Raw genomic sequence first — 17,500 nt, 5'->3', positions numbered from 1 at the left:
CTGGACGCATGGAGTAGCGCGCAGAGAAGAAGAGAACGGCTCACAGCTGAAAGGCCCGTCGGGCAGGGGAGTCGGGGTGTCAGCCGGTTGGGGGGGTTGCCAGGTCGAGGCGCGGATGACTATCGTTTGCGACTGCTTCTTCTGTTATGGAAATGTTTTTTTCTGTTTGGTGAGAGGGGCTTATACTCCACCTACCAACCACACCCAACATGATCTTGTGCACAATTCCACACAGTACGCACTGTGCACGGAAACCCTTAACCCTGACCCTAATTGATTTTTTTTAATTTTAGATACTTTATTCTCTGCATTTTGACCCATCCTAGAATTAGGAGCAGTGGGCTGCCACACTGAGTAGTAGTAATGTCCGTATGATTATGCAGCTGCAAAAAAAAGGACGGGTGTTCCTGCTCCTCATTCAGCAGTGCTGAGGGTGGAGCTCACTATGTCCATCTGCTCATGGCCTGAGGAGAAACACACACACACACACACACACTGACCTACTGTTTAAAATACTTCTACAAATACTCACATGCACAGAATAAATGACCTCAGTGTTCATCTGTGGCGTGTGAGTCAAGGACACCACCAATGTTTAGGTATCATTGACATTTTTAAAGAGTTTAAATCAAAGGTCCAGAGATCTTTTACACAAAAGTCAATTCACTCTCTGTGATGTTAAGATACCTGAGTGTCTGATGTGTTTGTCTCTCTTTTCTCTTCTCTTCTCTTCTTCTTCTCTTCTCAGGGGTCTCTTTGCGAGCCATTACACCGAGACACATTACCAGGAGGATGGAAGTGCAGTCACTGGTGCTCACAACTTCACGGTACGGTGCCGCTCGAGTGCTTCTGACATTTATGGTCAAGCTAACGTGCAGTTGCAGCTCTGCAGTCAGTCACCCTGTTAAAAAACAACTGACCCTGTTTCTGTGTTTTTGCCCTTTTTTTCTTTTAAATCTACACTATTTGTTCGGCATTAGATAACAATTGGATTAAGGATGTTTAAAAAGCCCTGGTTGTTTCTCAGCAGGACACACACACACACACACACACACACAGAGATCCTCTGGCCTATTTAATAAAAAGCTGTGTTTTTTCTTCTTTTTTTTCTGTTTTCAAGCCAACACTGCCATCAGGATTTTATTGTGGAATCCCCTTTGAGAGGATGATCTAGTCTAGTTTTCCTATGTGTGTTAAGTGCCTTAATCTTTGGAGAATTGAGATTAAATGTTAATATCAAGGTCACGCACTGTGCTACATGAATTTTTTTTTTTAAACATGTTTATATAAATGAAAGAGAAAAAGAAATGGTACAACATATAAGTAACACAAATTAAATATAGGTTCACGAAGGTACAGGAGGACATTTTCACTTATTTTCTTCTATACAACCCAATGCAGTATAGTAATATATTCTTCAAAATGAAAACTTAAGGAATTGTTTTGTCTTTTAAGTCTGTGATGTTGATATTTTTAGTACAACTTGTGTAGATGTCGGGTTACAGTGCATGACATCAGGTCGTCAGTGTCGGCAGCCTCAGGCTTAACACTTCTTTTTTGAAGTGTTTTCTCTCTCTCTTTTTTTTTTTTTTTAAACAACATCACTGTTAAACTGAGCAGTGAACATGTGATTTACACTTTGGAGGAGAATGTTATGTTATTTTTGCAAGCGGTGACGTCAGAATCAAAACCAGACGTAAGAACACAAGACACTGGATGGAACATAAAACAATATATAAACACGGTACACTTCCTATACAACTTTTTAACTTTTTTTATTGGTTGAAATCCTCTATGTCCAGATAACCATCAATCAATAAAGTTGGCTGGGGGATAAAAATAAAAAGCACTCATGATGCCGACTGCCTGATAACTGCTAGGTTGAAGGACAGAGCACCAGACACACACACGGCCCTTTTCCACTATGGTTCCGCCTCGGCACGGCACGGCACGGCACGGCACGGCACAACACGTCTTAGGTTGGTTTTCCACTACAAACGCACTCAACGTGGGCGGAGTCTTCACTGCACGGCTGCATGAAACTGCCGTGACCTCGTTTTACACGTGAAACACACAAACGAGTGACTTGTAAAGCAGTTGTTTTTAAGTGTAACTGAATCATTAGAGTCAGTTAATTAAAAGTATTTGTTCAGTACTTCGTGCATTACTGGAGCACAGACTCAGACTGAAATACAGCGTCAGGGTTTGTGATGCAGTGATGTCCATAAATACACCAGACTCCTTTGTTTAAATATTGAGATTTTAGACATTTCCCTGGTAATTGTTGGAGATTAACCCACATTTTTAGGATTGTTAAGTCTTTTTAACTGATCTACAGTTCGGCATTGTCGGACGTCTCTTCCTGTGACGGCACTCTGACCAATCAGTGGCCGTCAGTCTGGGATAGTGTCATTATGTCTGAAACACCTGTAGGAAATCACAGAACTGCACAGGTAGTGCTACATACTATACTTCACTTCACTTTCAACTTTACATACTGACATCTGTCAGGAACGTGAACGAGGTTCCAACTTTAAGATAAAAATGCAGATTTTGAGCGGGACGATGTCACAGGCGTCGCATCGCGCGGTCACATCACACGACTGTGTTTATGATAGACCTCACACAGCTGCTCGCTGTCGCAGCATATTGTCTCAGAACTAAGCGAGCACTCAGCCATGCGTGTGTTAATCATGGATCGGCAGACAGAGAGGTGTGCTGTGAGGAATCCGTGAAAATAAACAGATTTCTCCTGCTGCTCCTCCTCCTCCTCCAGCATTCAAGTAAACACACAGTGTATGAAATTAACCGGCGTACAAGATCATGCAGACAATGTTTAAACCTGAGTTTTTAGCTCAGTATAAACATGCTTTAAGTAGTTGAATGTCTGGAAGTTTGGAAAGTTTGGAAAACACTGATTTTCCTTTTTTTTTTTAAACACCACTTATCAGTGGAGAATTATAGATTAATCAGGCATGAATATAATCATTTTTTTCCAGCCTCGAGGTTTAATGAATTGTAACAGGTCGATACAGAACTCTGTAGTTCTGTCACACAAATAGGAAAATGACAAATGAGACATTAGCAAGGACTCCATAGAAATGTGTTTTCTTCCCATCTCAGCATGTCTTATAATTGTGGAAACATAATAATTAAAAAATAAAACATTTTGTTTTTATGTATTTTACTTTAAAAGACAAAGATATGCAGACATGGGGTAAAAAAAAAAGGAGGCAGCCAGTCCCGACTGCTGCCTGATGTTACCATGAAGGTGACCTAATGTAGGTCAACCGTAGCCTAAGAACAGAGCTGTGTTGTTGAAGCTGCTCTATTTTTATACTCAGTTATGAATCTTAATTCCATCACCACCTGGCTCTCTTACATGTGCTGCTCTCGTCAAACAGATGTTTATAAAAATGACTTTTTGTTTTTGCTTATTTCGTCCTTGGGAACAACGAATGCTCAGTGTAGTGAGATAATTTTTTTTTTTATCAAGACTCATTCCCTCTCTGATCCTCTCGTGTTTGACGAATCGTACACTTGTCCACTTTCCCTTTTTTTACTCACCATATTACTGTCACCTCTCGTCCATTTCATTTTCTTGCGTCTCCCTTTAAAAAGAGTGCAGCCTTGCATTCATTTCAAGAGGCTTGTTTGCTCAGGAAATGTCAGCTTTTAGAAAGAAAGAGAAAACAGCATAATACTGTACATTTAATCATCCAGTGGTTGAAGCTTCAATGTTCAAGTCTACTTTTACCTTGCAAACACTGCTGTGTCTTGTGATTACAGTATCTGTTTTCCTTAAGAAATTGCCAATTCTTTTTGATCTAGCACACATGTACAACTTTTAATTAATTTTATGTCAACATGGACGTGTGGTGAGGTTGTAAAAAAATTTGTGTTAAGAGTGTTGAACCCTTTTTTTGACACCAAATTAGTAGATGTGGATTGTTTTTCAGGCCACAGTAAATGTGAATAAATGCAGATTCTATGAATACAGGATGTGGACGTATGAGGAAACCACAATATTCTTCTACTTTAGTACAAGATGCATTCCATTTAATGTATGTCAACTGTTCTCACGTTTAAAAGTTTTGTGGTTTCCACTTATCTGGTTTCCGGGTCACGGGGTAGCAGCCTTAACAAGGAAGCCCAGACCTCCTGCTCCCCAACCTTCCCCCTCCCTTCCTCTCCGGGGGGAGATCCCAAGGCGTTCCCAGGCCAGCCGATAGATACAATCCCTCCAGCGTGTCCAGGGTCAGCCCCCGAGGTCTCCTCTCCCAGAAGTTGGCTGAGCCTGGCCAGATTTAAAAATTTAAACAGATTTAAACAGAATGCGACCCACCAAGATGATTAAGATCACCGGTTTGAGTCCTGGTCTTTCTGAGGGCCTTCCTGTGAGGAGTTTGCATGTTCCCCCGTGCGCTCTGTTCTCTCCAGGTACTCCGGCTTCCTCCCATAGTCTAAAAACATGCAGATTAGGTTAATTTGACACACTGAATTGACTGTAGGTGTGGCTGTTTGCCCTGTGATGGACTGTTGACCTGTCCAGGGTATCCTCTGCCTTTTGCCCTATGTCAGATGGGGGTCAGATGCTCCGCCGTGACCCTTATGTGGAGGATAAAACAGTGGAAAATTAACGAATATTTACAAAACAGGCAGAAAATAACACATGAAGTTAGAATCATCGTTTGAAAATGTCATATTCAAAATGTTACGGTGATTTAAAATTTCTCTTTCAGAATAACTGCTACTACCATGGAGAGGTGCAAGCACATCCAAACTCTGACGTCACCCTCAGCGCCTGCTCAGGCCTTCGGTAAGAAACACTGACTTCAATTCAGATTCCAGCAGCATCTCGCCGCTGACCTTTAGGTGCTATTTGCCACGGCAGTGTTTATATTTACTGAAGTCGCTCTCCTCCACAGCCACAGTCACTCTTAAGCCTCTAAAGCGTGCGGTCAGCGAATTATTCTGTGACCTGCAAGAAATTTCGAAAATGTCACGCCTTATTGTCTCTGTCCACAGTCGATATCTGCACTAATTTTGTCAGTATTGAGTGTGTGGCTGTCGCTAATGACCAAGCGTGAGTGGACCGTCATAGAAACAAGAGTCAGTCGAGCTTTAACCAACACGGCATCGTCGTCTCCTGCTTAATTAGACAACAAGGAAACAGTTTAGGGGAAAATGTAAATGTTTAGTCCGTTACGATGATCTCCATCGATGCGGCACCAGCTAATGACAAAGGACATTAAAAAAATATGATCAATTTAGGGGCTAAATATTCTCGATCTAGTGCTCATGAAGGAAGTTTGTGTGTAATGAGGCCGAGCTCATTTGTGATGCTGAAAGAGCTCAAACTAACAACCCCAACACGACGGGTGTTTACGCTGCAAAAAAGTGACATCAGATCAAATCTTGCATCTTTATGTAACAATAGTTGGCGTTTTTGCTCTAAATAAGATGGCGTAACTTCTTATTGAGGTTTAATGACTGGTTTTTAATAATTTAATGCTTTTTTTAACTGTTATTTAACCAGGAAGTCCCTTGAGTGAGAGACGTTTTTACCATGGAGACTAGGCCAAAACAGCAATTCTCTATCACAGTGCCTTTTATCCTAGATTTAAAGTTGATTAAATTATCTAAAATGATTCTATTAGTATTGCTTGACACTAGAGTGACTCAATACGATGGTGAAAAATAATTAAAATTTACAAACTTGTCTATCATTTCATATTTTGTTTTAAAACTCAACACGTTCAATATTCCGTAAGTAATATTTCCCCTATATTTCCCGAGAGCTGACTTTTTTGCAGCGTGGAAGATTTGCGTGCTTTTCCTCTTGCCAAGATAAAAAAAAAAAAAAAACGCTTTAAGTTTCATCCAGCTCCAGTAAAAACGGGCCAAGGGCGGCCTCAGTTGTCACATATTCCATTAGAGATCAGCATAAAGTCAAATCCAGCTTTTTGAAAGATTACTTATTATCCTTTGAAGCTTTGTTTTTTTTAAAAAAACTAAAAAAACGCCGTCTCTGCAGAGGCTTCATCGCACTTGAGAATAAGACGTTCATCATGGAGCCAGAGTCTGGTCGAGACGCCGGGTCCCACTTCATCTACCGAGTGGAAGAACTGCGACTGACCCCAGGAGCCTGCGGCCACGGCTTCAACATGTCGTCCGTCGCTCCTGAAAACCACATCAAAAGCCCTTTCCAGTCCTTCCACACGAGGGTGAGACACTGATATTGTCTTTATATAAAATTGTGCGTTAAAGTTGAGATGACAAGGTAAATGGGCTTTTAACCAAAGTGCAACAAAGTGGCGAGCAGATGACTTTGGACTGGTTCCCTCAGGGTGACGCTTTGGGCTTGACACTCGTTTTATCTGCACTCCGAGCTCCACACTCACGGCCAATGCAGAGAAGGTTTTTGGCGGCTGATTTGCAGCGAGCAGGTGCAGCATCCATCTGCCCCCCCCCCCCCCCCCCTTTGCTCCCGAGCATAAAAACTCCATTTGGGTCACAGTGCATTTAATGGCCACTAAGAAATACCTGAGCTTTTGGATTTTTACGAGCTCATCCTTTTAGCCTCTTAACAGCAGAATACCTGTATATTTTTGAGTGACTTTCTTTTTTTGGGTGATAATCTTTAAATGAAGTAATGCTAAGACGGACATGAGATACTCACTGGTTCACACACTAAATCATTATTTGCTGTTGTTTTGTTTTTACTTCCTATAAAAAGTTAAAAGCAGTAAGTTGTGTTTTGTGATTTGAGGAAGATCAGTGTCCTGTCACAAATCAATACAGTAAATCCCAAAATAAAGGATGTCAAACACATCATTTTCTTTATCTCTTTACCTCGGGAGCTTTATTGGCCTGTTGTGTTTGATGCTGATGACATTTTACTCCAGATTTTAACCTCAATTCAACTATTTTTAACATATTTACCTTATGAACGGCTGCCACTTTGACCAGGAAAATCTTACTGATTGTACCACACACTTAATTTGTGCTATGTATGTACAAAGTCTGGCTACTTCCTGTTGAAGCAATTTATGGTATTTCTGGGAATTTTAAATAAAATATTTAATGTTTAATTTTAGGTGTTAGTCTCATAAAATATATACATATTAGGCCTTTAGGGAAAAGGTTTCCTTCTTTTGTATCATGACGGGTGACACCCATAACTGTTTAGGGCTGAAATTGAGTGTTTTTGTAAGGAATTAAAACAAGTTTTCAGATTTTTCAGCTTCTTAAATATGAATATTTTCTGGTTTCTTTGCTCCATATAACAAAGAAATCATTCAAACTGAATAATTTTTGTTTGTGGATGTCATCACTTCCAGGTTTGATCAACATATTTAACATTTTACGAATCAAACGATTACTCTATTATGTATGAAAATAATCTTTAGTTGCAGCCCTGCAACTGTTTTTTTTGGTAACAGGAAGTAGCCACTTTCACTCTTTGTGTTGAACAAATTGGATTTCTGTTTCGGATAGGGAAGTGACCAACCAGCATGCATCCTGAAAGCAAGCAAGCAAGGAAGCTGAATTGGAACTGGATCAGCTTTTACAGTTCTGCACATCAGTCAGTCAGTAACCCTCAATGTCTTTGGTTTCCACTCCAGCATAAACGACACGCTCAGAAGACGACCAAATACGTCGAGCTGATCATTGTTGCGGACAACAGAGAGGTAAGGCACAACCCTGAAGTCACAGAAACCACTTCCTACAGCTGGGGGGGGGCGGGGGTTAAAAAAGTGCAGGGTAAGCTGTAGTAACAGAAGAGCGGGTCCCTGTGGAGACGCAGAATTAGGTCACAATGAGGGCAGTATAGTGTGGTCTGGTGGCAGAAGCTCTGTTTTGACAGGAAGTGCTGAATGATTCCCCAGCAGAGTAGACAGGAAACAGGAAAAACAACAGAGGATTCTCCCATATAAACATAGTAATGGCAGCTACTGTACCACCACCGAACTGAATGAAAGGAAAAGAAATGGGGGGGGGGGGGAGGGGGGGGGCAAAGACAAGGATTTAGGGCTCAAAGGTGACGTCAGTGCTGCACTTGTGAAGGTGGATGTACAGTCGGCTCTGGCTTTACTGTGTTGCATGCACAGCTCAGCTCAGGGCTGCCAATGTACCTGCTGACCACGGCCGAGCCATCCGTCTTTCCAACACGGGGAGATTTTTCCACATCCAGATGGTCACAGCTTGACAACCTGCCGAACACAGTAAAACATATTGCCTGTGAATTAATTCTTCTTCTTTTTTTTTTTTTAAATACTGCCTTCAAAGTCATTCTGCGTGAGATATTTCTTTTAAAACTGCAAACATTGTATAAAAAGAGAAGCCCATTTATTAAGTAATTATTGCAAAGGCAAGGAGTTTTATTCATGCAGATTAAAACATGTTCTGTTGTTATTGTGGAAAACATCACAAAGGAATAGGAAAATAAAGATAAAGTAGAATAAAGTACAGTATGATAAAGGAATAAGTAAAAAGATAGAAAGAAACGTACAAAATAACACCAAATATCATTGTATTACAGTCTTTAGGTGTCAAATTATGGTACATTGTTAATTATATTCTTTAAATTTCTGCTTTGTTATTGAATGTTTTATCATTTTCAATTATTCTGAAGTACTTCCTGTACTTAATTCTTGTGTATTGTGTATTTCTGACCTTCATTTTGTTGTATTTTGTATCGTCAAGCACTCGCTAAGTCTGAAACGTGCTACATGAACAGAAATACAAATGTTATATTATTAATTCACTGAAAACATTTACTGTGTATTATGAATACTGTAAGTTTAAAGTACAAAAACAACACATTGACTGAATGATTGATGGCCCTGGATGTGAAGGCCGTCTCGCTCTGAATTCTATTTCTCATATCACCAAAGCACAAACCTTGACTAACTTTAGAATTTGATGACATAAAACAAATGTTATAATGTTACATGTTTATTTCTATTCAGTCATCCAGTGTCATTTGTGCCTTCAGTGCAAAGCTGCTGCTGTGTCTGTCAGCGTTCCCATGTCATTCTGTTTGCAGTTTCAGAAACAGGGGAAGGACGTGGACAAGGTGAAACAGAGACTGGCAGAGATAGCCAATTATGTGGACAAGGTAAAACACCCTCTCTGCTCTCCGCACAGGACGGATAAATCAAAGTTTTTTAAAATAGAAATATCGCTGGCAGCGGAGATTAATGGGATGACGCCGAGATATATTAACGGCCCAGTAAAACAGCTGCTTGTAGTCCGTCTAAAACCTCCGTCACAGCTGTGGATCTATAGCAGACATTTCTGTAGGTTGATGGATGAATGCGCTTGAGTGGGGAGCGTGGATTGAGACGTGGCAAAGACATGAAAAAAGGATGATAATGAAGTGTAATGTCATTCAGAGTAACTAAGGTTACAAAAGTGACACGTGTTTTTGGAGGTTGTTTGATCGTTGGTGGAATCAAAGATCTGTAAATCCCCCTCTCTCTCTCTCTCTCTGTGTGTGTGTGTGTGTGTGTTGATCAATACGCTGCACTTCCAGTTCTACAGAGCCCTGAACATCCGCGTGGCCCTGGTGGGTCTGGAGGTGTGGAGCGACTCGGACAAATGTCCCGTCACGCAGGACCCCTTCGCCACGCTGCACGAGTTCCTGGACTGGAGGAAAGTCAAACTACTGCCTCAGAAGCCTCACGACAACGCTCAGCTCATCAGGTGCAAATTTTAAATCAACCAAACAAACAAAAATCACACTCATACACAAATAGTCTTAGTTGGCTCTGTTTTCTGAACTCCTACCCAGAGATTTGAACATGCTGTTAAATAGTTGGGCAAACAATTAATCATTTTGAGACTAAACTTTAAGTTTAAATGCTGTTGTCTACAAAATTATTATTATTATTATGTTATGTACATTTTGGCGGCAATTCATATCTTTAAAGGAGCTGTATGTAAAAAATAATTTGTGATAAAATGAGGATTATATGGCATCAGAAATTACATAAACGGGTTCAATTGAAGTACAAGCTTCACTGATAACAATGTTTGTTGACTATTTAAATTTTACAGCCTGCAATTTCTTCTGTTTTATGATAATGTTGTGGATAAGTGGCATAAGTGAATTCCTTATAATTAAATCTCTCAGTTTGTGTAGAATTACTTCTCAACTTTATATCCATGTGCTGAAGTATAGAGTTGATGTTTTGATGGCGTCTTAAATTAATGCTCCATCACATGTTCGATTGATTGTTTGAAAAAGCAAGTCAACCAGCAATCACAATATCTGCCAGATAAATAACAATATGTATAGATATTTTCCCCAAATCTTTCAGAACCTATGAATTTGACTTAAAACACTTGATTCTTTATTTGGATTCCATTAATTAATCACCGTGGCAATGTATTTTAAATAAAACAAACAGCATAAGCAACAAATGTTTACACGACATACAGCCAAGGTTCTCAAACTGTGGTTCATGTACCTCTGGTTGTACTAAATTAGAAATATTGTTCTGCTGTTCAACCAGGGTATGTGATCGGCGTGGAGCTGAGGAATTAAATATTAATAATTAAATCACATTATCTCTTGCTTCATCTTAATCTAATCTCACTACACCAGTGTGTGAAGTATATGTGAGGAAGAGGAGGGTGATGAGAGAGTGTGAATAAGACTTTGACTTTGGGTCAATATTTTCTCAGATAAAAAAAAAAGAAAGTCATAGAATCAATAAAAAAAATTACAAAAACATGCAGGACAGTATGATTTTGCAGATACTCCATGTCCTCTTCACCTTGCCTCTGTCCTTCTCTCCTTTGCAGCGGGGTTTATTTCCAGGGCACCACCATTGGCATGGCGCCCATTATGAGCATGTGCACAGTTGAGCAGTCTGGAGGCATCGTCATGGTGAGTATAAATAAAAAAACAAAACAAACCCGTGTCTCCACCCTCCTCTTCCTCTGTGTGGCCTGATTATATCAGCGCTGACATTGTTGGTTGGGATTCAACAGGCTAACACAATCAAGACACGATAAACGCAGGAAAGGTGTTTGTTATTTGCTAAACGGACCTTTTATACGGACACATTTTGGCAGGAAGTCATCATTTTAAACATTATGATGTTTGTGCTGGAGGCCTCTCAACTTTCGTGCACGCCCTCACCAAAGACAGAGCTGTTGTGCTGATACACGCAGCTTTAAGTTGTGGTTTGTTTAGTTTAGTTTATGTAGAAGAAAAGAAGAACAAATGTTTCACATTCACTAGCCTCTTTTAATGTTTAATAAGGAGTTTAAACTATTTAATCAAAACAGTTTCCTGTTGACATCTTTCTACAACATTTCATCACATAAGTTGTATGTATATACACACAAACTGCAAATATACGCACACATATACACACATTAGAAAATATAATTATGACATAGGAAATTAAAGTAATTTGCCAAATAAATAACAATAAAAAATTTGTGTTACAAATAAAAATATTACTTTTTTATGGATTAGCATAAATAAAATCAATTGATGTTTCAGTCCAATAGATTGCACCAAGTGCTCACTCTCACTAGAAGTGTTGTGTGAGTATAACATAATATACAATTTAGGAAATACTCGCAATATTGTGATATCGTATTGTGAATTAAATATCAAGATAATGTCATTTTGTGACTTAAATATCGTGATAATACTGTAACTTAAATATCTCGATAATGCTGTGACTTAAATATCGTGATAATATTGTGACTTAAATATCGTGATAATATTGTGACTTAAATATTGTGATAATATTGTATAGTGACTTGAATATCGTGATAATATTGCATTGGGACTTAAATATTGAGATAATATCGTATCATGACTTAAATACCGTGATAATATTGTATAGTGACTAAAATATCGTGATAATACTGAAACTTAAATATCGTGATAATATTGTGACTTAAATTTTGTGATAATATTATATAGTGACTTAAATATCTTGATAATATCGCATTGGGACTTAAATATTGAGATAATATCATATCCTGACTTAAATATTGAGATAATATCGTATCATGACTTAAATATCGTGATAATATTGTATAGCGACTTAAATATTGTGATAATATCGCATTGGGACTTAAATATTGAGATAATATCGTCTCATGACTTAAATATTGTGATAATATTGTATAGTGACTTAAATATCATGACAATATCGTATTGTGACTTAAATATCGTGATATATTGTATCGTGACTTAAATATCGTGATATATCGTATTGTGACTTAAATATTGTGATAATATCATATCCTGCCTTAAATATCGTGATGATATGGTATTGTGACTTAAATATCATGTAGTATGATTTGTGTTATGTTTTTTGGTGTGTCTGTATGGACAAGTCTTATGAGACTTAAGTGCAAAACAATAAGATGTGATTAATTGATTGATGGATAAATCAGGGTTTGTTAAAATGATGAGCTGTTAATCTTTTGCATTTCTGTGTAAATGTGTATAAATGTGTATAAATGGCACATTTCCTGGCATCCGCACATTCTAGCTTTATTGAAACAGTCTGTGTGTAACTTGTTGTACCCAGTTCGGCTCATTATTGCATGCATAATTCACACATAATAACCAGGAACTTCAATTTTTTGCTTTTAATTCAGTAGTCAGTGCAACACAAACCTTGGATATTTTTTTATTTGTCTGAAATGCCCTTTAGCTGTCATTCAGTAATTTTTCCCTGTGACATCTCTTAAAGGGCCGGTGGTGGTAAATCAAAGGGCGCAGCATTTAAATAAAACCAAATTTACATTTTTATGAGCTGCCATGAGTTGTTTATGCTGGCTCTTGCAGCGCATACATTTGAATCAAAACACTATTTTGTTTTTTTGTTTTTTTGTTTTTCTTTACACCAAAATTGTGCATCCACTCTAGTTATTGTACATTCAATAATTCCACGTCTGCCTGCTGGAGTTCCTCCTGCTGCTGCTGCTGCTGCTGCTGCTGCTGCTGCTGCTGCTGCAGCACTCGACGTCCATGCCAAATCAAAAGTGGTGATCTGCCCAATTCCATTACACTTCAGCCCAGATGTGTATCCCTCATTAATAGATGTGTTTTGTGTTGGCTGCGGCTTCTCCAGATGTCTGTTGTCCCGTTTGCTTAACAGATGGCAGATGATTTGGACCCAGATTAAAGAGACAATGTAACCAGTTAGTGACTGAAGAGGGCCAGCTGAGACGAGTCATTTCTCAAACCATGCGATACCATGTGCTAATTGGCCTCAAATTCGTCATTTGGACCACATGTTATATTGTTAATAAAACAATATAATATTGTTTGTTTTCTAAGTAAATGCACATGGGTGTTAAAAGTGTGGGTGATGATTTTAAGGCGAAAGAATGAGCACATTTTTTTATTTGCTTATTCTACTCTGGGAGTTTAGTATTTTTTCCCACATGTAGCCGAGCATTTCTTACTTGTCACCAACACTATCAAACTCCCACTATCAAAACAACAAAAAAACCTCAGAGCTGCTTCAGAGTAATGACTCCTCAGAGCTTCATCATTTCTGCAGACGTTTTTGTGAGAAATCATTTAACCATGACCACACACGCACGCACACACACACACACACACACACACACAGACTTACTGACTGATAAATATGACAGCACCAGATGAAAGTCCTCACTTTTTCTTGCTTGTTTTAAGGCGCGGTGCAAGCTCGTCATCGCGCCGCTCTGTAATCAGAGCACAAAATAGTTTTGCTTGCCCTCAACTTTGACATATGACCTCGCCTTCAAAGGCACCATGTGTTTTTCTCATTCATATGGCAGAGGAAATTTGAAGACCACAGTTAGAAGAAGAAAAAAGAAAAGTAGTATCCATTCTGAAACATGCTTATTATTAAGGGTTGACTTGCAAGCTTGTTGCCACCAGTTTTGCAGTGTTTACTTTTTTCTCAAGGTTGGCATCAACATGTGTATAAACTCATATTTACTGTCTCTAAATACATGTAACACCCTTCTTTGTGTGGACTTTTTTATTATAATAAATTTTCCCAAAATATTCCTGTAATATTCCAATATTATGTCTACAGAAGCTCTTCCGTAGACTTAGAAAAAGTCAGAATTTTGAGATGAAAGTCAGAATTCTGAGGAAAAAAGTCAGAATTTTGAGATTAAAATCAGAATTCTGAGGAAAAAAATCTGATTTTTGAGATTAAAGTCAGAATTCTGAGGAAAAAAAGTCATAATTTTGAGATTAAAGTCATAGTTCTGAGGAAAAAGTCATAATTTTGAGAGTAAAGTCAGAATTCTGATGAAAAAAGTCATCATTTTGAGATTAAAGTCATAATTCTGAGGAAAAAGGTCATCATTTTGAGATTAAAGTCAGAATTCTGAGGGAAAAAAAGTCAGAGTTTTGAGATTAAAGTCAGTTTCTTTCAGTTTTGTTTTGTTTTTACATGTGGCCCTAATACTCTTCCGCATAATGTAAAATGTGTTTAATACATGATAAAATATGTTAAACAACAAATCTATTATGATGTATAGAAGAACAGACATACAGTACTTTATTAAACATAGGAAACATGTTTGTGTTAACAGCTGTTTCAGGCAGTTTACAGCTCTTAAAATGATAAAAAAAAATGAAAAAGTTCATAAAATAACCACAAATGTTCACTTGGAAAAGCTAATAGATTGAAGCAATATACTTTTGGCTATAAGTTCTTACGGAACAAAAGCAATACATTTATGTTGTAATACCTGTAGCCACATTTAAACAAATACACCATTCTTTAGCATTAAGAGATTATAGATTATACAATAGTTAGTGAGATTAAAGGAATGGAACCAATAATTTACAAGCCCCGAAACAAACAACATGAATTTTATAAAAAAATGTAGTAAATAGGCCCTGGAGATGAAGAAGGAGAACAACAACAATGAAACATCATGTGGAAACAAACTCTCATAATGAAAAACCTCCCCCTGTTTCTGATGTGTTTATTGTTGGTATGAGTTGAAAAGCTGCACTGTTTTTTGTTTTGTTTTAGTTTTCTTAAAAAAAGAATAGAAATGTGGGGTTTTGGCAGAAAATCTTTGCTGGTATTAGTTTACATCTTACTTATTTTCTGTATTTCAAATGTTTATCTGGCAGTTAAAATGTATAAATATGGCAGCAACCGAACATATGCTTTGTAATCTTAATATCAGCTATAAAGTATAGAAAAAATGCTAAATAAACATGTAAACAGAAAAATAGATCATATTTAAGAGGTTATTAATGGCTAAATGTGTTAAAAAAGAATATATTCTTATGATATTGGTACAAGACATGTTTGCGAAACCTCTCGTGAAATGATATCAATCAATTATTAAGTTAATGACCATCTGTTTTCAAATGTTACTCAGTTTGTTAAAATAAAAACAAGTTTCGTGGTTTCAGCTTCTTAAATGTGAACATTCTTTGGATTATTTGCTTTTCATTAACAAATAACTGGGTATTGATGATGATGATTGACATGTAGGATTTATCACTCGATATTTTTGTGATTTATGATTTGATGTGTTTTTCTTCTCCACTCTGACTTCAGTCACATTCATATTTACAACACTGACTTTATTCATCACAAAAAACGAGTCGACACACAAACTCTCTGCCTCTCTCTTGTTATTTTCCACCCGTCTCCTATCTTGTGTCGGGCACTTCTCCTGCTTATCAATGTGGTCGGGAGTCACATGGCTGCCGGTTCATGGCGGCGTCTTGCGGTACCTGTTTTGTATGATTGGATCTGCGGGGGTAACGTATTGGCAGCTGAATTCTGGCTCCATGAGGAGAATGAGTAATGAAGCAGGGATGAAAGAGGGGAATTGGGACGGTTTGAGGAACATTCTGCTCATAAATTGTCTTCTTTTGAACTTTCCATGGTTTTATAGCCTTTGATTGAACTCGCATTAGAGAAGATTACATGTACAGTAGCTGGCGTGTTTCTCATGTTTTGTGTCACACCACCTTTCTTTCCATTGCAGGATCACTCCGAGAACCCACTGGGTGCAGCCGTGACTTTGGCACACGAGTTGGGACACAACTTTGGCATGAACCACGACACCCCGGAGCGCGGCTGTGGCTGCAGGATGACGGTGGACCGTGGAGGCTGCATAATGACCCCCTCCACAGGGTGAGTGCCTGGTTTTTTCTTTCTCCTGTTTCTCCTCCTAAAAGACAATAGATTGTACAACCTTCATGGTTAATATTCAAGAAGTAAACGATATGTTGTATGTGCTGCTATAATCCAAATGAAATGTGTGAAAGTAACTTAACCCTTTAACACAGAGCGTGCACTTTGCGTTACTGTAATTATGCGACAATTTGTGCCATATGGGCACAATTCCAACAGTTTCTGAAAGCTGAGAAGTTGCACATGCCAACATGTGGTTATTACGGTAATTTCATTTGCACTGTTGCTGGAAGCCGGCGAATCAGCATCTGTGTCACCAGAGAGGAGAGAGTTGGAAAAACGCCTGTACATAGTTTCCATTTTTTTGGCCTGTTTTTGGACATTTGAGACAAAAACTCAAACAAATGTTATTTTAAATATATTTTATACTGTTCAAATTTCAAATTTAACACACAAAATCTGGTGTTCATGTACAACTACAGTGGTTTTTCTTCATTGTAAATGGCCAATACACTGTTTTAACATGTAAATAACTACCAGATATTTAACATCATTCTGGAAACGTCCACACAGACATTTTGAGGCTTAGGTGTTAAAGGGTTAAGACTCTGTGAGGACGGTCACCTGCCTCAACAGGTTTAAATGAAAAGAGACAAATAACAAGGTAAGAAATGAGGAAGAAAAATATGAGATAGGATGAGAAGAGGAGCAGTTGTATCGACAGTGCATTTCAATTCAAGTTTAGTTTTCAATTTATCAACTAGTCTAATAAAATCTTGCTTGGTGAACATCAGACCTCAGACGTACAGTAGGGCAAAATCATACATATGTATGTATATATCTATATATATATAGATATACTGAACTTAACTTAACCATAACCAGTTCATGTCTAACCTCTACATCTTAACCCTAAACTTTAACAGTTCCCCAATATTGAGGTTCTGCCTCATTAGGACCAGGTTTTGGTCTCCATGGTCCTAGAGAGGTAACAAATACAAGCAAACACACACACTTGGGCACAGGTTGGCCGGGCGACTGCAGCAGCAGCTGCTCTCGTTATTCTGCTCGTGTCGCCTGGCTCGCTGAGATAACGCCGCCGCTGCTGCTGCAGGTGATGGACTCGGTGACTGTCGGTAAACAGCGAGCAGATAAGACCCAACCCAGACACGGGACCAGATTTCTTCCCCTTGGTCCCAGTCTCCACAGCGCCACAGATGAATGTGGTGGGGTTAAATTCCACGGCGCTGCTCAGAAGACTGGGGGAAAAAAGGCAGTTAACGATTTGTAGTGAAATATTTTGATGAGTTTTCCCGACAAACAAAAAAAAAAACTCCACC

General features: G+C 38.5%; 1 protein-coding gene across 2 annotated transcripts in view; it reads left to right on the top strand.

The window, feature by feature from the left end:
- adam12b (ADAM metallopeptidase domain 12b) overlaps nt 1-17,500 on the top strand; it is a 100,297-nt gene that overhangs the window by 46,466 nt on the left and 36,331 nt on the right. For both annotated transcript variants that reach the window (XM_058652315.1, XM_058652314.1), the window contains exons 4-11: nt 749-827; nt 4,743-4,819; nt 6,038-6,227; nt 7,629-7,694; nt 9,053-9,124; nt 9,542-9,711; nt 10,816-10,900; nt 16,012-16,160. In XM_058652315.1, the coding sequence (XP_058508298.1) occupies nt 749-827; nt 4,743-4,819; nt 6,038-6,227; nt 7,629-7,694; nt 9,053-9,124; nt 9,542-9,711; nt 10,816-10,900; nt 16,012-16,160 (888 nt within the window). The remainder of the gene's footprint in view (nt 1-748; nt 828-4,742; nt 4,820-6,037; nt 6,228-7,628; nt 7,695-9,052; nt 9,125-9,541; nt 9,712-10,815; nt 10,901-16,011; nt 16,161-17,500) is intronic.

The sequence above is a fragment of the Solea solea genome, chromosome 15 (assembly GCF_958295425.1).
Source record: "Solea solea chromosome 15, fSolSol10.1, whole genome shotgun sequence".
Classification (NCBI taxonomy): domain Eukaryota; kingdom Metazoa; phylum Chordata; class Actinopteri; order Pleuronectiformes; family Soleidae; genus Solea; species Solea solea.
The sequence above is the reverse complement of the archived record's forward strand: the minus strand, read 5'-3'. Positions and strand labels throughout refer to the sequence as shown.